We start from the raw sequence: 19,520 nt of genomic DNA, 5'->3' as shown, positions 1-19,520 counted from the left end.
CTCTGACCCCAAGTAGCTTGCTTCCCCATTGGGTAACTATGCCAGAAGAGAAATGGTTGCACAGTAGGGCCATGTGTGTCTTCTTAATACCAACACCCAGCACAGTGCTAGGCACACAGTAGGAACTCAATGAGTATATGTCTAGTAAATAAAAAAAGTGGACACTATGGTAAGTTGTTTTCAGACTCTTCATAAGGAAGAGTGCAGGCTCACCAGGAAAACACACTGGGGAACAACCCCAAATCAGTTGTTAGCGAGACAAAGGAAGATTTCCTGGAAGCTATGCTGTAGTCACTAAAAACCCAGGGCGAATAAGAGCAAGTCAGGTAAATGTCTTTTTGTGAAGTGGCTTCCTGCTGGGAGAGAAGGAATTGAAGGTAGCTACCAAGCATCACTGTTAGCAGTCTGGAGCTTCTGGAGTGGAACTGGAAGTGTACATGTGTGAGTGTGTGCATGTAAACATGTTATGTGCACACATATGTACATCTGTATGGATGTATGTGTACGTGTGTACACATGTGCCTATGGTTATGTGTGTGTGTATATGCAAGTGTGCACACATGTAGCTAGGGGCGTGCATGGATATGCATGTGTGAGTGTGCGTATGTGCATGTATGTAGACACTTCTGGGCATGTGTGTGCACATGAGTGTGTGTGAGTGTTTGTACACACATGCATAGATATACATACCTAGGGGTGTGCTAGTGTGTGTCTAACCTAGAGGTGGAGATCAGTAAGGCCCCATGTGACCTCTGTGAAGGAAGCTGGACCATATCTCGAGGGCACGGCAGAGCTGGCTAACTGAAGCGGGAAAATGATGTGAGCTGCTTTATATTTGAGAACATGCCCTTCAGTTGTAGTTAAATAGCTGAGGAATGAACTGTTCTCTCTGTGAGAGCTGGCCAGAATTACTGTGGCCAAAACTCAGCTAGGCGTTCTAAGGATGAACACAATGGGGCCGAAAGATCCTGCAAAGGCAAACGAGGCATGGTTTGGTGATGGATGACTGTTCTCCATGTGATGCTGGAATGCGGGCAGGGTGGTGGTGTGAGACAGCAGCACCCAGAGTTCTAGTCTGTAGAGCTGTGGTTCTTCACCGAGATAAAGGAAACAGGCGAAGGCGTGGGTTTGGAACAGAAGAGCTCAGAAGAGGCAGGAAGAGGCCGCTGACTGCTTTTTGTTCCTGCTGTAAAAACTTGGAGCCAGCATCACATAGTGGAAAAGAGTTCATTCTCTGGGGACAGACCACCCAGGTTCAAACCCTGGCTCTGCGTGGACTAGCCACACGACCTCAGTCATCCATGGATTAGCCATGTGGCCTCGGCTGTGCGTGGCCTGGTCGTGTGTCCGTGGCTGTACGTGGGCTAGCCGTGCGACCTTGGGCAGTGTCCTGTTTCTCTCTGTGCTCCCATCTCCTTCCTCAAGTTGTGCTGAGGAGTACAAGTGTTAATATTTGTAGAGTGACCACAGTATTGCCTGGCAGAGCGTAAGTTCTACAGAAGTATTTGTCAAAGAAAACGGCCTGCAATAACTTCTTGGAATGATGGAGCTTGCATTTGCATGCTTCATATTTCCGTTCATTTATCTTCCATTATTTTCCTGTGGTCTTGTGCTGCCTCCCACTTAGATTACTAGCTCTTCAATACCAGGCCACCGGCCCTGGATCTCTCTGATGCTAACATGAAGTCTCTTTGAACCTGCGTCCACTCTGACACTCTCTTTCACAGTTGCATGCAGCACCCTGCACCTGCTCTCTAGCTTCCTCACTGCACGTCTGTATCTCTACTGTAATGTGGACCCCTCCCCTGACCCCCAACTCTGGACTGAAACTTCCCTTCCTTAAGTCACCAGGCATTGCCTAGCTGCTAGATCTCTGGCCCCCACTTCAGGCCCGATGGCTCCTTTGGGGCTCCTGTGCCCCCTGATGCTTCGGCAACACTTTCCTCTTTTCCTCAAATGTTGCTATCTGCTCCTCCTTCTGTCACTCTAGTTACCTGCTTGGGCTCACCCAGGCAGGACGTGGTTGTGACAATCCATTTCCCATTCGGCTTCCACCACTGTGTGAGTACCTTCCAAGGCCCCTGCCTCAACCACTCTTACTTCCCCAGCTGGTGGGTAACTGAACTTGTCTCACCCAGGAGAAGCTCGATCAGTGTTTCACCAATGAATAAGTGAATGAATAAATGAACAAATGCAACCAAACAACTTCTTTTGTAATCTGCCTAGAATGTACGCCCACTATTTGTACAAAGTTAGCAAACGCTGAGTCACTGTTTGAGTGATGACTCACTCACTGATTGATGAGCTCTCAAGCTCTGTGACTTCCCCTCTGATCAGATAACTGGACTTGTAATACAGAAATGAGCCATCCTGACTGGTCTTGATATCCCAATTGGTTGCCATGGCAATGCGTCCACTTCAAAAGCTTCTGAGACTTTGGGTTCCAGTTACCATGTTGTATATTTAGGCAGTACCACTTCTTTTCACCCCACTCATTTCTGACTCATACAAAGAACTGGGATGTTTTTGTTTGCCCACTGAGTTTTATTTCCTGAATGTCCTCCTTTGGAAAAAAAAAATCTGAAGAGGAGAGTTGTGTTAAGGTAACTGGTCAATATGGGAAGGAAAGAATGCTTTGTGTTTTGGGACACAAACAGCACAGAAATATGCTCACTGGAAGGTGCTAGAGTCAGGGGTGTACGGTGTGAGCAGACACAGATTTGATGGGCCCCCAGAGTAACCTAATTCCATGGACTCCAGGGCAGAAGCAAGGGATTTATGTACTTGTTTATGACACCAGGAACCAAAGCTAACGGATGTCCTGGGTATGCAGGCTTGGAATCCAAACTAAGGTGTTGCCTTCCTCTTAATAAACACCAAATAAGGTGTTTATTTGGCCTTCTCAAGACGTGGACTAGGACAGGAAAGAAGAGGAGCCAGACCTCCTGGCACACACACTTTCTGAATGAATCAGACGGTCAACCCCAGAGAGACAGGAAGGAGGCACACAAAGGAGGAAGCAGGTGTGAGGAAGGACAGTGTCGTGGTGACAAGCAAATGGCTGGATTTATTCAAACTGCCAAAGGTGATTCCTACTTTCCAGCTCTCCTGCTGTTGAGCCTGAATATTCCATCCTGGCGACCTGCGCTCCACCTCAGAACAGCACCGAGAGTCCCTGTGAGTTTCCCTCCTGCCCCTGAGGGCTGAGAGGGAACACACAGGGCAGACAGGATGGGAAGCAAGCAGCTGCTGGAGCTCCTGCACTGGGGAGAGCCTCAGCCATTGCCTGGATCAAGAAGAGCGTCTATGAGCAACAGCAGATGGGCGGATGCGGGAGGAAGGGCCACAGCAGGTGTCAGGCAAGCCCTCTGAGCCATGGCCTGTGAGGGGTTCTCCTTCCCCTTGCCTGCACCACAGACAACTGGATGACTCCAAAGTCCCAGATATCTCCCTGTGAGTCACACACAAATCCCTGAACACTTGGTCCAAGCACCCAGCTGGGGCCAGACCCAGAGCTGGAATCCAGGAGAAAGTTTATGGAGCTTTCCCTTCCTCCTCTCTTCTGTTTCTCTTGTTGTTTTTCTTCCTGAAGGCGCTATTGCTTCTGAGTTGATGCTTTGTGACTTCTGAGTGATTCGTGGAAGCCTGCAGTTCGGGGCTCATCCAGGTGAAAAGTGATAGAAAGTAGTGCACTTCAAGTGCAAGGTGAACGCTGTCCTGCAGAGCCCAGCTCACAGAAGGGAGGGTGCTCACAGGGTACCACCAGAAGCCAGGGAGGGAGCCTGATGAAAGCCTTCCTCTCAACCAACGAGGGTTCCCTGTCATTGCAGGGGTCATGGCACCTCAGGCCCAGGTGTCTGCCCTTCTTGTACACATCTCTCCAAGACCACTGAGGCTGGTTGGCAGTGGCCAAGCCCTGATTCCCAAGGATGTCACGCAAGCCTGTCTCATTTGGGAGGGTCAGAAGATGTGTGTCCTATGAGCCCATCTTGCAAGAAATGGCCAGAACAGGCAAATTCATAAAGACTGCATAGATGTGCGGTTGCCTATGGCTGTGGCGGATTAGGGAAGGGGTTAGAGCTCCTGGGTACAGTCTTTCTTTCAGGTATGATGAACAGGTCCTAAAATTAACTTGTGGTATCACTTACATAACTCTGCAAGCATACTAAAAACACGGATTGTACACTTCAAACACGCGAACCTTAAAGTGTGGGAGTTATAATCTCAGTGCACCACTAACAAACAAAAGGAAAAGAAATAAGTGATCACACCAAGTAGTTAACATGACTACTTTCTGCAGGAAATTGCTGGGGAGTTTTGTTTCCAACACAAGGGTTTCCCTAGCACGGACAGTGCACAGTCTCTCTGTGGGCATCACTCTGAATAGTGAGGAAGTAGGAAGAGACAGTGCAGAGGGCCGTGGAAGAATCCTGGCAACAGGAAGAACCTTCTCCACGGGAGTGTTCCCCCAGCAAAGTGGCTAGCACTTGTCTTCCTCCATGCAGTGTTGTTCCGCACAGTCATGACGGCAAGGTGTATTGACTGTCTGTGGCTGCTTGCATGTTCTGATGACAGAGTTAAGCAGTCACATCAAAGCCTGGGAGGCAGGTGAAGCCAAACTGTTCATTATCTGTCCCTTTGCAGAAAGCGTCCGCCTGCCTCTGCACCAGCTGCAGGAGCCTGGCGTCTTGCCGCTCCCAGCAGGGTCCACACAGGAGCAGCAGCACCACCACCTGGGAGCCACTCCCGCTGCTCTGGACCTACGGAGTGCCAAGCTACATTTGTGTTCGTACAAGAAAGAGATGCCCAGACTAACTGGGCAAGCACTGCATCAGGGGAGGCAACGCGAGAGAAAATAAGGAGGGAACCTGCAAAGGCCGGTGAGCCACCATCCACAAGGCAAACCTGACCCTGAAGGCAGCAGAGAGGGGGTGAACTTTGAGTGCAACTTTGGTAGGCCATCATGCATCCTAGGGAGGGTTCTGCAAGGCTTTCCTTCCTTGAGCTGGAGTGGATTGACTCGCAGGAAATGGTCTGCCTTTATTCCTGCCACACAAGTATTATGTATACTTGTGCAACTGTAGTGAGCACCAGCAGATCACAGAGCCTGAAGTGCAAGGGCAGTGGAGTTCCCTGGCATTGGAGACCTGGAAGGCAGAGTCTCATTGCACCTGCTGCCAGGTGTGTTCCTACAGCAGCCGTGACATCGTAAGAGTGCATATCAATACTGGAAGAGCAATACCTTTCTACCAAGGGTCCTCAGTGCGTAGCTTAGACTTTGCAGGTGAGTAGATCTCTCGGCCACTATTCAGCCACTCGCTGGATAAAGAGGGAGACATCACCATGACCCAGCGTTTACACACTCTGGATGCCTCCCTGAACCTACTTTCTGTGAAGTTCCACAGTCCACATGAACAGAACTCCTTGCCCTGAGTACAGAGTGCCCCTATTGAGAGAAAGGGGGTGTTGCACAGCACCTGGTGAAATCTCATTTCCCAGAGATCATCCCAAGCAAAGAGGTCATCCACAGGCTGCAAACAAGGAGTGTTAAACGTCACTGCAGCAGTTCTTGGCCATCAGGAGGGCCAGAAAACGCCAGTGTTATGCAAATTAGGTGAACATGGGCATTTTCCTAGGTCCTGAGCATAGCTTTTGTTAGATTCTCAACAGGGTTGATGGCCCCCCAAAACCTTAGCACCATTGTGCAATGCATTCAAAATAGAACTGCCCAGACCAACAAGAGCAGATTTTAAAAAATAAGAAAATAAGGAGTCAATGCTGTGGCATAGCAGGTTAAGCCACAGTCTGCTGTGCTGATATACGGTATGCAAGCCAGTTGAGTCCCAGCTGCTCCACTTTCTGATCGAATTCTCTGCTAATGAGCCTGGGAGAGCAGCGGAAAATCCCCCAGGTGCTTGGGCCTTTGCACCCACATGGGAGACCTGGAAAAAGCACCTGGCTCCTGGCTTCAGCCTGGCCTAGCTCCATTTGTTGTGGCCATTTGGGGAGTGAACCAGTGGATGGAAGATCTCACTCTCTTTGTCTCTTTCTCCCTCTCTCTCTGTTATTCTGCCTTTTAAATAAATAAATAAATCTTTAAAAAGAAATAAGATACATGGATCATCTCAGGCCTTGATCTATCCTGCTCTTAACTATCTTAAAACCATGTGGCAAAAAACCCCATTTATCATTGGTCCCATTTCACAGATTAGCAAACTAAATTCCTATGAAACTAAATAGCCCCTACCCATAGGAAAAAATGATGGGTTAGTGAGTTAGAACCAAAGACAAATAGATAACCCCACTGTTCTTAGGAGTGGACACCTCCTGCCATTAGCACCTACCAAGTCACAAACAATCCTGCAGGCCTATCCCTCTGCGGGGTGTGGCACATACTGGGTACTTGACAAAGTTCTCACAAAAATGAAATAAAAAGGTAAGTTTATTTTGATGCCAAAAAAGCTTTGAAAGCCTTCCATAGCTTTTTTCATAATATCCTTTTTTTCCATGAACTTCTCGAAGACCCCTCATATGTGACTGATTTCAATGTCCTAACAACCCTGTAAGACATCAGCTCATTGTGCTTCTGGAGATTTAAAAATTTTATTTAAATAGCAGCTGACATCAAAACATATTCTTTCCCTCAACTCATTTTTCAATGTGAGGAAGCCCAGGCTCAGCAAAGCTCCGTGCAGTACCGAGGCCCACAGTCCTGACCAGTGTCTGAGTAGGGGTCTGAGTCCAGGTCTGTCTGCCTCCCAAGTCCTGCACTGGGACCTGCTCCCAAACTTGGCTCCTCGGGGCAGGAGAATGCGCTTCAGGTCAGGGACAGTTTCTTAGACATCTTTGTATTCCCCACAGAGCCCTGCTGGGCTTCGCATGGCAAGCCACTCAACAAATATTTGTTGGATGAGGGAACGTGGGCCTGGGCTCCAAATCCGCCATGGACTTAGTGACTCAGGCTCCTGCAACTTGGAGCTGCAGGTGGTTACTCAGCTGGGCAACTTCAGGGAACATTTGAAATCAATTATGGGTGAGGAGGAACCTATTAAAACCTGCTCCTCTGTGTACGTTGGGGTTGAAGGAGAGGAAAGGAAGTTGAGACGGAGGGAAAGGAACAGGAAGGTTCCAGGGTTGGGTGCTGGAGCTTAAAGATTTCTCACCAGGACGAGACAAAAGTTGGCTTATGTCCATTACCCAGTTCCAATGGCCCAACCAAATGGGCTGCTGACCTCAGACTACTCTGAGGTGGCCACATTGCCCTGGGCGGCCAGGCCCCTGACCAGCAGTTGCAAAGGATCCTCCCCTGGGCCTCAGTTGCTCTGATTCTGAGATGGAAAGCAAGTGCATTCCTAGGCTCTCCCTAGTAGGAGACCCAGGCACCATCACTGCCTGTCCAAGGGCCGGAGAGACCCTGGGCGCCTGAGGTCTGTGAGCCTTGCCTTGTATTGTTCCCACCCTATATCAAAGTTTCCTGGAGTCCAGCTTCCTATTTTCAGAAACTGTAAGTGAGCAAAGAGAAGTAACTTGACTTAACTTTATGTTCTTTACTAGTTGTTAAAAGTGCTTGTTAGTCACAATCCCCAAAATGCTACTTTAGCCCTTTCGCCTGAGCCCACACACACACACACAAAAAAGCTGACCCCAACCCTAAGGGCTGCCTACCAACACTCTGGGAGAGGTTGATTAAATACAGCTCAGGGGCCAGGGTAGGACATCCCTCCAAGAAATCAGAGAGGTTCCCCACTACGTGGCTCCTCACGCTTTTGTGCATGAAGCAACACTGCCACCTAGTGCCCAGTGCAGGAAGTATTCCCTAAGGGCAGTGGGGGGGGGGTCTCTGCTACAATGGCTGGTGTGGCTGAATTGCTTGAAGCCCTCGCTGAAGGGGAAAGGCCCCAAGTTTAGTAGGGTGAGGCCTGGGAAGCCGGGTTTCAGTCTAGCAGGTAGAAGCTGAGGCTTGAAAATTGCTAGAGAAAAGGGTGCAGCACTTGAATTAGCCTCAGCGGGCAGCAGAATGGTAATAGCTGAATTGTAGGTCGCTCCCAGGGTCCTGAGTCTGCCGCTGTCATTCTGCATGGGTGAACGCCCACCATGGTAGCAACAGGTGGTGCAGCTCAAGGCCACGGGCTAGGGTGGGAGTGGGAAGATGAGCTAATCAGTTGATAGGCAGCAGTGAAGCAGGGTAAACTGGACTCTTTACCCCGAGGGGGGCGACGTTTGGCAGCCTCCTGGTTTTCAGCCAGGAGGTCCAGCAGGTCCTCATGTGATGTATAAGCAGCTAAGCAGATGGATAGACAAGGATGTCCACGTCCTCAGGAGCCTGCGCGCCGGAAGAACGAAGACCTTGTTCCCAACCCCCACTTTCCCTTGACTCCTCACTGGGTGTTTTCTGAAGAAAGGGATGGGGTGGAAGTGGACATGAGATGGGCCTGGGTATTCCTTCCCGGAGGAGACCTCCAGTGGAATTGGACTCTCAGAAGCTAGACCGTAAACGACCTCCTGCCCAACTTCACAAACCTACGGGGGCTACAGAAGGTCAGGTGGGTGCCTGGCAGAAGGAGCTATGTGTGTGTGTGCCACGGTGGTAGCAGGGATGTGGGGGGGCAGTCAGCGGTGGCAATGGACAAGAGGGCAAGGGAGGGAGGCAGACCGGGGAGGACGGAGCAGCAAGGAACACTGGTCCGGGAACCGAGTCATGGCGCTACTCTCCTTGGTGCAGAGCTGAGACAGAGGACATGGGAGGGACGGGACCGAGGTCAGGTGCCCATGGTCTGGAACCTGTTTCTGTAGGTTTGGGCTTTCATAACTCAAGGCAGTGGTCCCTGAGACCCTCCCACATGTAGTCCTTCTCTAACTCCTGGCAGCCAGGGAGCAAGTCCCAGGTCCCTAGGGTGCTACTGCGCAAGGAGGGGCGAGCAGAGCTGTGGGCCCTGGCCTAGACTGCAAGCCTCCCTGGAAGATGGGTCCCAGGAAGCGAGGCCAGGCAGCAAGATGTCATCTGGGAAAACTGTGCGCTGCCAACTCTGGTCACATTATTTCTTCCATTTGGCCTCAGAAGGAGGATTTCCTTCTCCTTGTTCTCTGCCTCCACCTAACTCATAGCCCAGCCCTTTCCCTCCCTCCCCTCCTTCACCCCCTCCCACCCCAAAATAAAATAAAGCAAAACCACAAGACTCACGAGTGCTCAGTGTCTGGGAATCCCAGCTTCCAAAGGAGAAATCACAGCCAAGAAGGGGGAGACAGCCCAGAAGGGATGTTCCAGCAACCCCCACTGAGGGGCCCCCTCCTTCCAGAGTTCTGTCCCTAGACTGAAGCTTACTTGCAGGCACCCAGCAACCTGAGAGGAATCTGGGGAGTCATCCAGCTATTCTGTTCCCAGCCTGCCTCTGGCACGCTGCTCTCTGCCTCAGTTTCCCCATCCAGGGAATGGGACCAGCACACACCAAAGAGAGACGTGGCTGACCCAAGCAAATGAGATTTCAATGTTTTCACTGCACACCTTGCTTTGTGTTGGGCGGTCATGGTGAGTCAGCAAGGATAAGGAGACCCAGGATGATGAAATACGAAGTGTAGTCCCCCACCCCTTGCTTCGAATCGACCTTTCAGTAAGGCAGAGGGAGTGAGCTGCCCCTAACCCCACTCTTCCCTCTGCCCTTCTGGGTGACTTTCCACGAAAGCCAAGGTCTGAGTGCCGTAGAAAATAAACATGGGTCCTATTCCCGGACAGGTGCCTCTGATTAAAACCACTGAGTCATACAAGGTTTCGTTGCTAGGTCCCTCTTACAACAGTCGGGGCTGGAAGCCAGGATCCGGGCTCGTCAGGAGATCCTGCCGCTCCTACGCAGGGGACAGGACTGTTGGGACAAAGTGCAGGAGACCCCAGAGCCTGCCTGGGGTGGTGCATCTTGGCCAGGGGCCAGGGCTGCTCATCCAGCAAGGACCCGGCTGGCAGTGTACCTGGCAGCCCTGCTCCTTGCTGTCTGCACCAGCCCGGGCATGACTCACTGCTCCGGCCCCTGGACTCTCGTCCACTGCCCAAGCGGCCTGGGTATCTCAGCCCGGACGATGAGAGAGGAACTGGGGACCGCCCCTGCCCCCATGTCCCCTTTGAGGAAGGACTCCAGAGACCTCCCCCCTTAAGTCAAGGTGAGAGGGCTTAGCTCGAGGTCTCCCAAGTGCAGTGGCACTACACGAAATCAATACAAGGGCCACGTGCTGCACTTGGAGAGTCGCTGTCTTCTCTTTGTGGGTGTCCGCAGTGCTGCGCCGGCCAAGGAAGCCCTCCCCCCGCGTCTTCCGGGCCAGCCCTTCCAGGCTGTCCTTCCCCCCGTCCCCTCCCGTGTGTAAGGAACCCTGTCAGAACTGGAGCCAGCCGCCCGCCAGGTCCCGGGGAGCCCGGGAGGGGCTCTTACCTGCGATGATGGCCGGGTTGTTCTGTCCTCCCTCGGGTTGCACCCAGGCTTCCACTGTGAACGCCTCCCGGGGAAGCTCAGCCAGCACGTCTGGACGCAGCAGCAGCCGCTCCCGCCTCCCGGAGAAGTACACGACAGGCAGTCCTCCCGGGGGGCTGGTGGGCTCGGCCGCCCAGCCTGGGGCCCCGCCACCATCTTGAACGCCGGTCCCGGACTTCGGGGAATGGTCAGGCCGGGGCTGGAAGAGCGGGAGATCGGGGTCTCCCCGCGCGTCTTCTGCCTGCCTCTTGGTCACTGGGCGATGACGCCTAGACCTGGCCCAGGCCTGCCTCTGGGTCCCTGGTCTGGGTTCCGAGGGGCGTTCGGAGGCCGTGGTGATGGAGGCAGCCGGGGACGAGCTTTCCCGAGCCACAGCCTCACCTAGAGACTCCTTGGATCCTCGGTTGCCAAGATAAGTGTCATCATCTCCCAGCAGCTCAGATTGCCCAATAGGACTGTCCCCTACCCACGGGGCAGCGGGCTGCTCCACCGCACGGCTCGCTCCTCCTGCCTTGTCAGTCAGGTGTTGGGGAGCCAGGCTCGCAGCCTTGCCCTCAGTGTCTGGTTTCATGCGCCCAGCCTGATGGGTCCCCTGCTCCCCTATGGGGAAGGGCCTCAGGTGGCTCCCGGGCCTGCTGGGGTAGACCCCAAAGAGGTGATTCTGGGGAACAGCTCTGGGTCTTCGAAGCTTGGCCCCCAGCCAGCAGCGGTCTCCTTCCAACGGTACCTGATTCAGGTGTCCCCTCTGTGCCAAGGACTGCTTGCGTGCCCAGCCCAGCTCGGCACTGGCAGCACTGAGAGCCCACCCAGCCAGAATCACCAGGCTGAACCGCAATATCTGCACGCACATCATCCCTCCCCCAGCTCTTGGTACAAGACCAGAAGTCAACTCCCGGGTACCACACCACAGTGATGGGGAGACAGAAGGAGGCAGCTAGCAGTGGATTTGCAGTCCTCAGGAAATTGTTTAGTGCACAGACCAAACTTTCTCGAGTCGTCCCCAAATAGTGCCTCTGCTGGCTCCCAGCTCTGGACACTGTGCCAGCGTGGCTCCTGCGCCTCACCCCGCTGCGTGAGCTGCCCTCACGCCTCCCCCTTGACCTGGCTCTTCTGCCTCTATTTTCGTCCTTGCAGAATGAACTTAATTTCTCTGGGTTCCTTTGAATTTCCTCCTGGAGAGCTCAAGTTTCTTTCTTTCTTTTTTCCTTCTTCAGTAATCCCTCCCCTCACGGACACCGGAAGAGACCCACAGGCATGAGCTAAACTCTGTCAAATCCACACTCACAACCCCCTGGCTACCTGAGGCCATTCAACATAATCTCATTTCCTCATTGTCCTTTCTCGCTCTTCTTCCTTCCCTAGGACACCTTTCTTTTCTTGCAACTACAAACCCCAAATATGTGCACCTTAAAACAAATGGCTAGCACGACTTGTATACAGAGACACACAATTTGGTGAGTATTATCTAAAAAGGCTAAGGAAAATCTGGGGCACAGAAATCCGAGCTGGTACTTAACTTTCACTCTGCAGATGTGCTCAGCCAGGTGCCCATCCGGCTTCCAGTCTGCCCGTGTACAGCACAGTGCTTGTTGCCCTCAGAGGGGTGCGTGGGGTTGCTGGTTGTTGAAGGACTTCTCTCCCTTTCCAACTTGTTGGTATGGTGCAAGTCTCCGTGAAGTTCTCCTCTGGGGTGCCAGTCTGCTGTTCTAATAACCTGATGAGCCTGAGAGCCCGTGACTTCGCCCTCGTGGGGTCTGGTGGGTCCCTGGGAAGACAAGGGAGAGCAGAGCACGTGCTCAGGGGACCTGTTCTCTCCGTGTCTCTGCTCCCCTTCTCTCTCTTGCTCTCTGCCTGTAATTATCTTCTTCTGTTTTTTGTTTTTTTTTTTTTTTTTCAGTTAAAGACAATGATGATGTCAAAGCTAATAAGTTCGGTGCATCACTCCACCTACTGCCTGTCCCCTCCTTCCTCCTGAAAACCTCCCCACCTCACCGAGGCACAGGGTGCAGACGCTACTCCTCATTCCCCAGTAAACATCTCATCTCGGGCGCTCTCTTTCAGCAGCAGCCTACACAATCAATAGTGAACGATCAATACTGTTTGGAGCACTCTCTGTGTTCTCTCTCTCCCTCTCTCTCTCTCTCACACACACACACACACACACACACAAGTGTTGGGCACAGACCTGCCCACTGCTTAATAAACCCATGCAAGCCTTTCAGGGACCACTTGCCTGGCTTTCTTTTGTTTTGCCACAAACACCTTGTCTTTTTTCTTATTTTAATCATGTGGGGTTTAAAAGAACAATACTCTAAATTCACTTTGTGTTGGGCAGAAGGAGAGGGGAGAAATCAATTATCCTGCTCTGAGAAGCATTCAATGGAATGCCATGAATTCATACTACATGGATCTTTTTTGCCCAGAAGTTTCTCTGTCTGAAGTTAGCAAAAGTCACCATATGCTGAGTGAGCAAATAAACAAATGAGATGCTCAAAATAAGTAATTAACAAAAGTGAACAGCCAGACCCAAGCGACTATTTTTCAATTGCTTTGAAATGAATGGAAAGGACAGGGACAGAAATACTGTGATGGAGATTTCTGTGAGGTTTGCAGAGATGCCTGGATGCAGGCTCTCTCAAAGGGTCTCACCCCAACTACATGTGCACCAACACACACACACACACACACGCACACGTAAACATGGACACACAGAGCTTGGGTCTGAATTCTCTACACAAGTCAGGCTAGGTGAACACAGGTGCTACAAAACAGGTAGAGAAAAAGACGGGGCCCTCCACTCAAGTAGGAAGAAAAATCACTTGTACTTTAAAAATCACTCTGGTGTTGCCTGCGTCTCACACATGCAGCCACATACTTTGGAGTAAACTCACGCTGTCTCTTCTGCCTTGAGTGTCCTCAGCAGCAACTAAACTCCTTGACCCCAGCTCACAACTGACTTCTTGGCTTCAAAGATGCTGTGCCCCCAGACACCCCTCCAGCATCCTGCCCTGCTTCGCAGAGCCGCAAAGCAGATCTCAACCCAGGCACGTGGAGTCATCACAGATAGCCCTCAGCCTTTCTTGCTATTGTATTTCCCAGCTCACTCCACTGTTCACTCAGTCTTCTGTGTCCCCTGACGTAGCTCAAGCAGAGGCTGAAAGGACAGAGAGGAGAGGGGGACAGGGCAGAGAGAGCCAGCAAGGAGGGGGAGAGGGAGAGACAGAGAGAGAGAGAGGAGGGGAGGAGAGGAGTCTTAGCTTAAGGGAAGGGAAGATACTCAGGTAAGAAAGGGCAAAGTCAACTCCCCCCTCCCGCCACGTGCCACCCCCCAAGACCCTCAGAAAAAGATTTCCTACCATTCATTTCAGGAAGGAGGGATAACCCAGCAAGGAAGAAGAATTCAGCCTGCTTGTCTCCCCCTTTTAGTGTGCCAGGGCTCTTGCATCCCCTATAGGGCTCTCCTGGCTCTCAGCTGCCAGTAATCCATTCATAAGGTTTCAAGAAGCTACACAAAACTCAAGCTTCCAGTTTAGTTTCTCTCTCTCTCCCCTTCATTCCTTTGCTCACCACTCTCCTTCAGCTCTTGGCAGTCCAAAGTTAAAAAAAAAAATGTTGAACCATTTCTGTGTTTTCCTCCTGTTGTAACTTTGGCTGTGACATCATAACCCTGCCCATCAACACCCCACCTCTCTGCCTTCCCACCCCCCCTCACCAGCCTCCTACCCCCCAAACACTCCCCCCACCCCCCACGGAGAAGAAGGGCTCCTGTCAGCTCCAATGTGTGAAAAATACAAAGCTACCAGGAGTGCCCCTCCCTTTCCTCGGCCCCCTCCTCTCTTCCCCTCCCTGCCTTACCCACCGCTCAGCCTCGGCTCTCTCAAGCCTTTTAACAATGATCCCATCTGTTTGACATGTGCGGAAAGGTGGGCTGGATTCATATAATCTGTCAAGTGAATCAGATCAGAAACACAGCAACCCCCTCCTCAATTCCATCACACACGCAAACACACACACACACACATACACACACACACACACTGAGCAAAAGTGTGAGAGAAGTCAGACTCACACAGCACCCCCCACTCTCGATGCCAGGGAGAAAGACAGCAAACATGCCAAGGGAAGCCCACATTTATACATATATAAATTCTGTTGCTTATTTGTTTATGACAAACACCCACACCCCAAGTCCTCTACCCCTCTTCCCCAAAGCCTTCCACTCCGCAAGTGCACAGATTTCAAAGCTGGTAGAATCTGTTTTGAAATCTCCAACGAGAGGGTTTTTCCCCCTTTTTTCACTCCAAAGCACTATCTGTGGCGATCAGACTGGAGCAGGGTTGCCAGCAAACGGAGGAGGCCCCTTCTAGGGTACAGCTTTCAAACCAGCGAAGCTAGAGGGAATGAATTTAAGGACACACAGCAGGAGCTGGCTGCATTCATTTCATTTTGACGGGGGTAGTTGGGGGAGGAATATCATTTCTGAAATGTCCAAGGAATGAAGGGAGAGGATATGGATTTCTTAAACAGTTTTGCAAGAGGAGCGGTGTCTTGTTCTGCAGGTAAATCTATAAGGCAAGAAATTGGAGCTTACAGATAAACAAGGACCAGGACGGAGAGGGAGAGGGAGGGAGAGGGAAAAGAGCAGAGGGGAGAGGAAGGAGAGGGATGGGGGAGATTGGAACATGGAGAGGGGGAAGAAGGGGAGAGGAGAGAAGGGGGCGAGGGGGGGAGGAGAAGGAGGGGAGCAGAGGGGAAGGGGAGGGGGAGGGGAGGAAAGGAGGGCTAGGGAAGGAGAAGAGTCTGGGAGGAGAAAGGGCTGAAAAAGAGAAGTAGGGAAGGGAAGAGGGAAGAAGGAGCCAGGCAGGAGGAGGAGAGAGCAAGAGGTGGAGACGCACGTAAACTATGGAGACCAGGAGAGCAGCTAGACCTTGGTGGTCCAACACAAAGAAACCAGGGGCAGGTGACACAGGGAGACCCCACGAGAGGGGCAGGGGGTAGGCTCCAGGCACAGAAAACAAAGGGTACACAGCAGAGGGACTGCCTCGCAGGGATCAGGGGCCGGGCACAGTTTTAGAAAATCGGATTGCCAGGCTTCAACATTGTCTCCTTAAAGAAGCCCTGCTCCCTGCTCTTTCCTCCCTGCAGCTCTTCCTCCAACACCCACCTCCACCTTCCCTCTTTCATCTGCTTGCTCCTCGTGTATCTTCCCCTGGAGAGTTTAGCAGTAAGATTCAGACACGGGTGTGTGCGCACACACACCCCAAAAAAGCCACCCTTGACAGCCCCTTTGTTTCTATCCTCAGAGAATGCTGGGTCCTCATAGGAACCCAATGCCTGGGCGGTTGTGACCATCTGCACTTCATTTCAACCCAAATTGTATTGTTTCCTTTAAGCCCAGGACGTCAGGGCTGTTTTGCTTGTATTTACTGCCATAGTGGCATTGGTCAGTCTCCATTAGCACTGTCATCATTATTATTCAGTCTTTGAGCAAAGAGGGCAGCGTGTCCACGCTGGTGTGTCACCTGCAGCAGAGAGCGCTGGCAGGCAGACGGGAGAGAGGCAGGAGAGAGGAAGGAGAAAGACCCCTGGGCACGGTCACTGATCCTCTCTGACTTTCTGATTCTAAAATCTGGTCCCTTGAGGGAAAGCTCAGCTGGGAGCCAGCCAGGGAGCGTAGTAATAAAAACCTCCCTGAACACAACCAAATGCAGTATCTATATATAGGCGCCGGATCTGTTTTAGCTACTTGCAGTCTAAAACGACACCCGGAAACAAACATTTCAGCAATATGTTTATTGGAATCTTATTCAGCTTGTGCTGGAAACAGTGAGACTCTCTGAAGGATTCCACTTGAAGATTCAAGGTTGCTGCTTTCTGCTCTCCCTGCTCTGCTGCTCGGAGCTGGGAGTCAGTGGCTCTGGCATTCCTGGGGTGGCCGAGATGCCTGCAGGGTAGCCTGTTGCAGCCCCCTTTTGTATGAGAGAGGGAACAAGAGTAAAGTCTCAGAATTCATGACAGGGCCAGACACGGCAGCCAGATCTCCTGCGTCCCAGGCCAGTATTTTTCCCTGTGTTTTCACCTGTCTTGCTGGTTTGCAAGCGACAGTTAGCTGGAGGGGGAGGCCTGCCGTGTCCCACACCCTGGTAGAAGTGCCTGGGGAATGTGTGCTGGTCATGTGTGTGCTGTAAGTCAGAATCACGCAGCCCTCAGAGCGAAATGCAAATCTGATCTCACTCTCCTCCCTGTGGGTTTTGAGCCAAGACGAGCCCTAGCTTCTTGCCGAGCTGTGTGGCGCTCCGTATGTTAGACAGTCCTATTTTTACCACAACACAATTGCTATTATAAATTATTAGTGAAGTCCATGGCCATGCTTTGAGGACTGTCTTTCATCCGAACAGATCAAAGTGTGTCGCGGACAGGTTAGGCTTCCCAGCGCCTCGGCGCAGTGTGGCCGAGGCAACATGCCAGAGACCTCTATCCCCTGGTGACAGCCCTGGTGGGGTAAGTATTTCCTGTAAGGTTTTGAGCCTCGAGATCGGCCTCTGGAGCCCTTGAGCTGGGGAGGAGTTTCACAGTGATGCTGGATCCTGCCCTGCTCATCAGATGAACAGAGGCTCCGCCATGTTATGCTTCAATCTGGGTGTCTGCACCTAGAATCTCTTCAAAGGGCAACCTCATAACCAGAAAAATAGGTACACTCGGACACTTGCAAATCCTCTTTCTTGATGCACATCTGTGTGCATTCTCTCTTCCTGACCACAACGATGTGAACACAAGTGTGATGCCCATTTTACAGAGGACACAGCGGCTGGAAGAAGCTAAATGACCTACCCACAGAGCTGCAGGCAGACAGGACACAGCCAGAACAAATTTCCTATGCAATACGCAAAGGGAAAGGAGCCAGACTCAAAGACTATATATTGCACAGTTTCATTTCTGAGACTCTGGAAAACACAAAACAATGAGAACATAGAGTAGATCCGTGATTGCCAGAAACTGGAGTGTAGGTGAAAATTTGGATTCAAAAAAAAAAAAAAAAAAAAAGAAAGAGAAAAAACAGAAAGGGATTTGGGTGTTATGAGACTGTTCTCTATCTTGATTGTAATGATGGTGCATGAGTGTGTGCATGTGTCAAAACTCAAGAAACTGTGTCTGGAAAAAAATTACTGTGTGGAAATTATTCCTCTGCAAACGGAAGCCAGGAGTGGAGCCAGGGACTCTGAGCGTCGAATACACTGTTCTCTCTACAGGTGCCCAAAGACCAAAGGAGCAGGTGACAGGCGCCTCTCCGGATCTGAACTCTCTCATTTAGCCTCTGAAGGAACCTGGGGAACCAGACCGAATGGAGAACCAAGCGGGCCTACAGTCCCAGCGCCGTCAACCCACTTGAGCCCAGCAAATCAAGAAACCAAGCACTAGCCAAGCCCTGCTCCATGAGTATGCTCTGTGCTGCCATTCTTGCCTGGCCTTGGGCAACTTAATAGACTTCTCTGATCTCTTTGTGAGATGAGGAGATTGGAGTGGGACACCTCCAAGTTCTCTTTTAGGTCATATGTAAGTTTCTGTATTTTTCAGCCCACACCAATACATTTCTAAGATTCTTCCTTCTTGACTATAAACAAACTAAAAAATAAAAACAAAAATAAACAACTCATGTTCATGTTTCATGAATAGATACCCAAGTGTACATCAATCATTCACAGTCAGTACACTTAATTTGGTCCTTCAGGAAGGTCATATATTTAAATGTAACTCCATTAAGGCGCTGATATGCAGAAACTGGGGTGTCACAGAGGGAGTTGTAGAGTTCTGCTGCTATGGTGAGAAAGATGCCTGGTACTTATGTCGCACTGCCAAGTATTTAATAAAACAAATATTAGAGGACATGGCATTAGTGTGAGAATACTCAGAGGGAAGCCGTTTTAAAATGTGGTACTGTGCCAAAATTATAAAATTTAGTCATTTCCCCAAGGTGGTAACAATACAAGTATTAGTAATAAAAGCTGGGGTCGGTGCTGTGGCATAGTGGGTTAAAGCCTCAGCCTGCAGCACCAGCATCCCATATGGGCACTGGTTCAAGTCCCAGCTGCTCCACTTTCGATCCTTCTCCCTGCTAATGCACTTTGGAAAGCAGTATAGGACAGGCCAAGTTCTTGGGCCCCTGCACCTACACGGCAGATCCAGAAGAAGCTCCTGGCTCCTAGCTTCAGATCGGTTCAGCTCTGGCCATTGTAGCCATTTGGGGAGTGAAGCAGCAGGTGAAAGACCTCTCTCTCTCTTTCTCTCTCTCTCTCTACCTCTCTCTGAAACTCTGTCTTTCAAGTATATAAAATAAAATCTTTAAAAAATAATAAAAGCTAATATTTATTATTTAAAATACAGTAGGCACTGTCCTGGTCATTTTACAAATGTATATGTGTACTGTAGTATTCGTATATGCTTTCTGTGTTTATATTTATCAACGCTCACAGTGGTTCTGGGAGACAGGTACTTCTCTTATCCCCACAGTCACATGAAGAATAATGGCAGCAGCTAACATTTATTGAGCACATACCACATACTCAGTGTAACACCTTGCTGAATCCAGCAAGTGACCCATGAGATAGCTGCACTATGGCCTCACTGTAGAAGGGAAGATTGAGGCACAGTAAGTTCAAGATAGAAGCTTACTGACCTGGAAAACAACTTCGTGTCTCCAGAGTTCTCTCTCTTCACCATACTGCACCTGCCTCGGCACAGAGATACAGAGACACGATTAAGACTGAACTCCTGCATGACAAATCCAGACTTTCCTGAAGAGGACATCTCACTGCTTTCTGTGGAGTCACAGAAGGATCTTTAAGCCTTTATCTACTGTCTCCTCTGAGTAAGTGTTAGATGCCTCCAAGAACAGAGGCCCCAACTGATAGGAGCCTCCAAGGGCAAGTCCAACTTCTGCCCATGCTGAGTATCTGCCACAAGAGCTTTTGTCCCCACTACCCTTGCATCCTGGATCCATCATGTCTCCACTGACTTCTGGGGGACAAATAACTAACAAACTGTAAAGGGAAAAACAAGTCATTTACC

General features: G+C 50.8%; 1 protein-coding gene and 1 long non-coding RNA gene across 3 annotated transcripts in view; one reads left to right on the top strand and one right to left on the bottom strand.

Moving 5' to 3' along the window:
• Window positions 1–14,054, bottom strand: part of PAPPA2 (pappalysin 2) — a 280,635-nt gene extending 266,581 nt beyond the window's left edge. Inside the window, exons 1-2 of one of the 2 annotated variants that reach the window (XM_051856951.3) lie at window positions 13,811–14,054; window positions 10,416–12,219 (exon numbers count right to left, since the gene is read on the bottom strand). In XM_051856951.3, coding sequence (XP_051712911.3) covers window positions 10,416–11,307 — 892 coding nt within the window. In that variant the 5' untranslated portion in view covers window positions 11,308–12,219; window positions 13,811–14,054. Of the gene's footprint in view, window positions 1–10,415; window positions 12,312–13,810 lie in introns of those variants that run through there. The other variant, XM_089299442.1, reaches the window with a different exon arrangement.
• An 825-nt stretch (window positions 14,055–14,879) lies between these two features.
• On the top strand, window positions 14,880–18,104 carry LOC138850466 (uncharacterized). Its single transcript, XR_011390254.2, has 2 exons — window positions 14,880–15,013; window positions 17,705–18,104. It is a non-coding gene; the product is annotated as an uncharacterized LOC138850466 (long non-coding RNA).
• Window positions 18,105–19,520: the final 1,416 nt, after the last annotated feature.

Source organism: Oryctolagus cuniculus, chromosome 7 (assembly GCF_051225735.1).
Source record: "Oryctolagus cuniculus isolate XC-2025 breed Fujian yellow rabbit chromosome 7, ASM5122573v1, whole genome shotgun sequence".
NCBI lineage: Eukaryota > Metazoa > Chordata > Mammalia > Lagomorpha > Leporidae > Oryctolagus > Oryctolagus cuniculus.
This window is presented reverse-complemented; position numbering and strand designations above follow the sequence as displayed.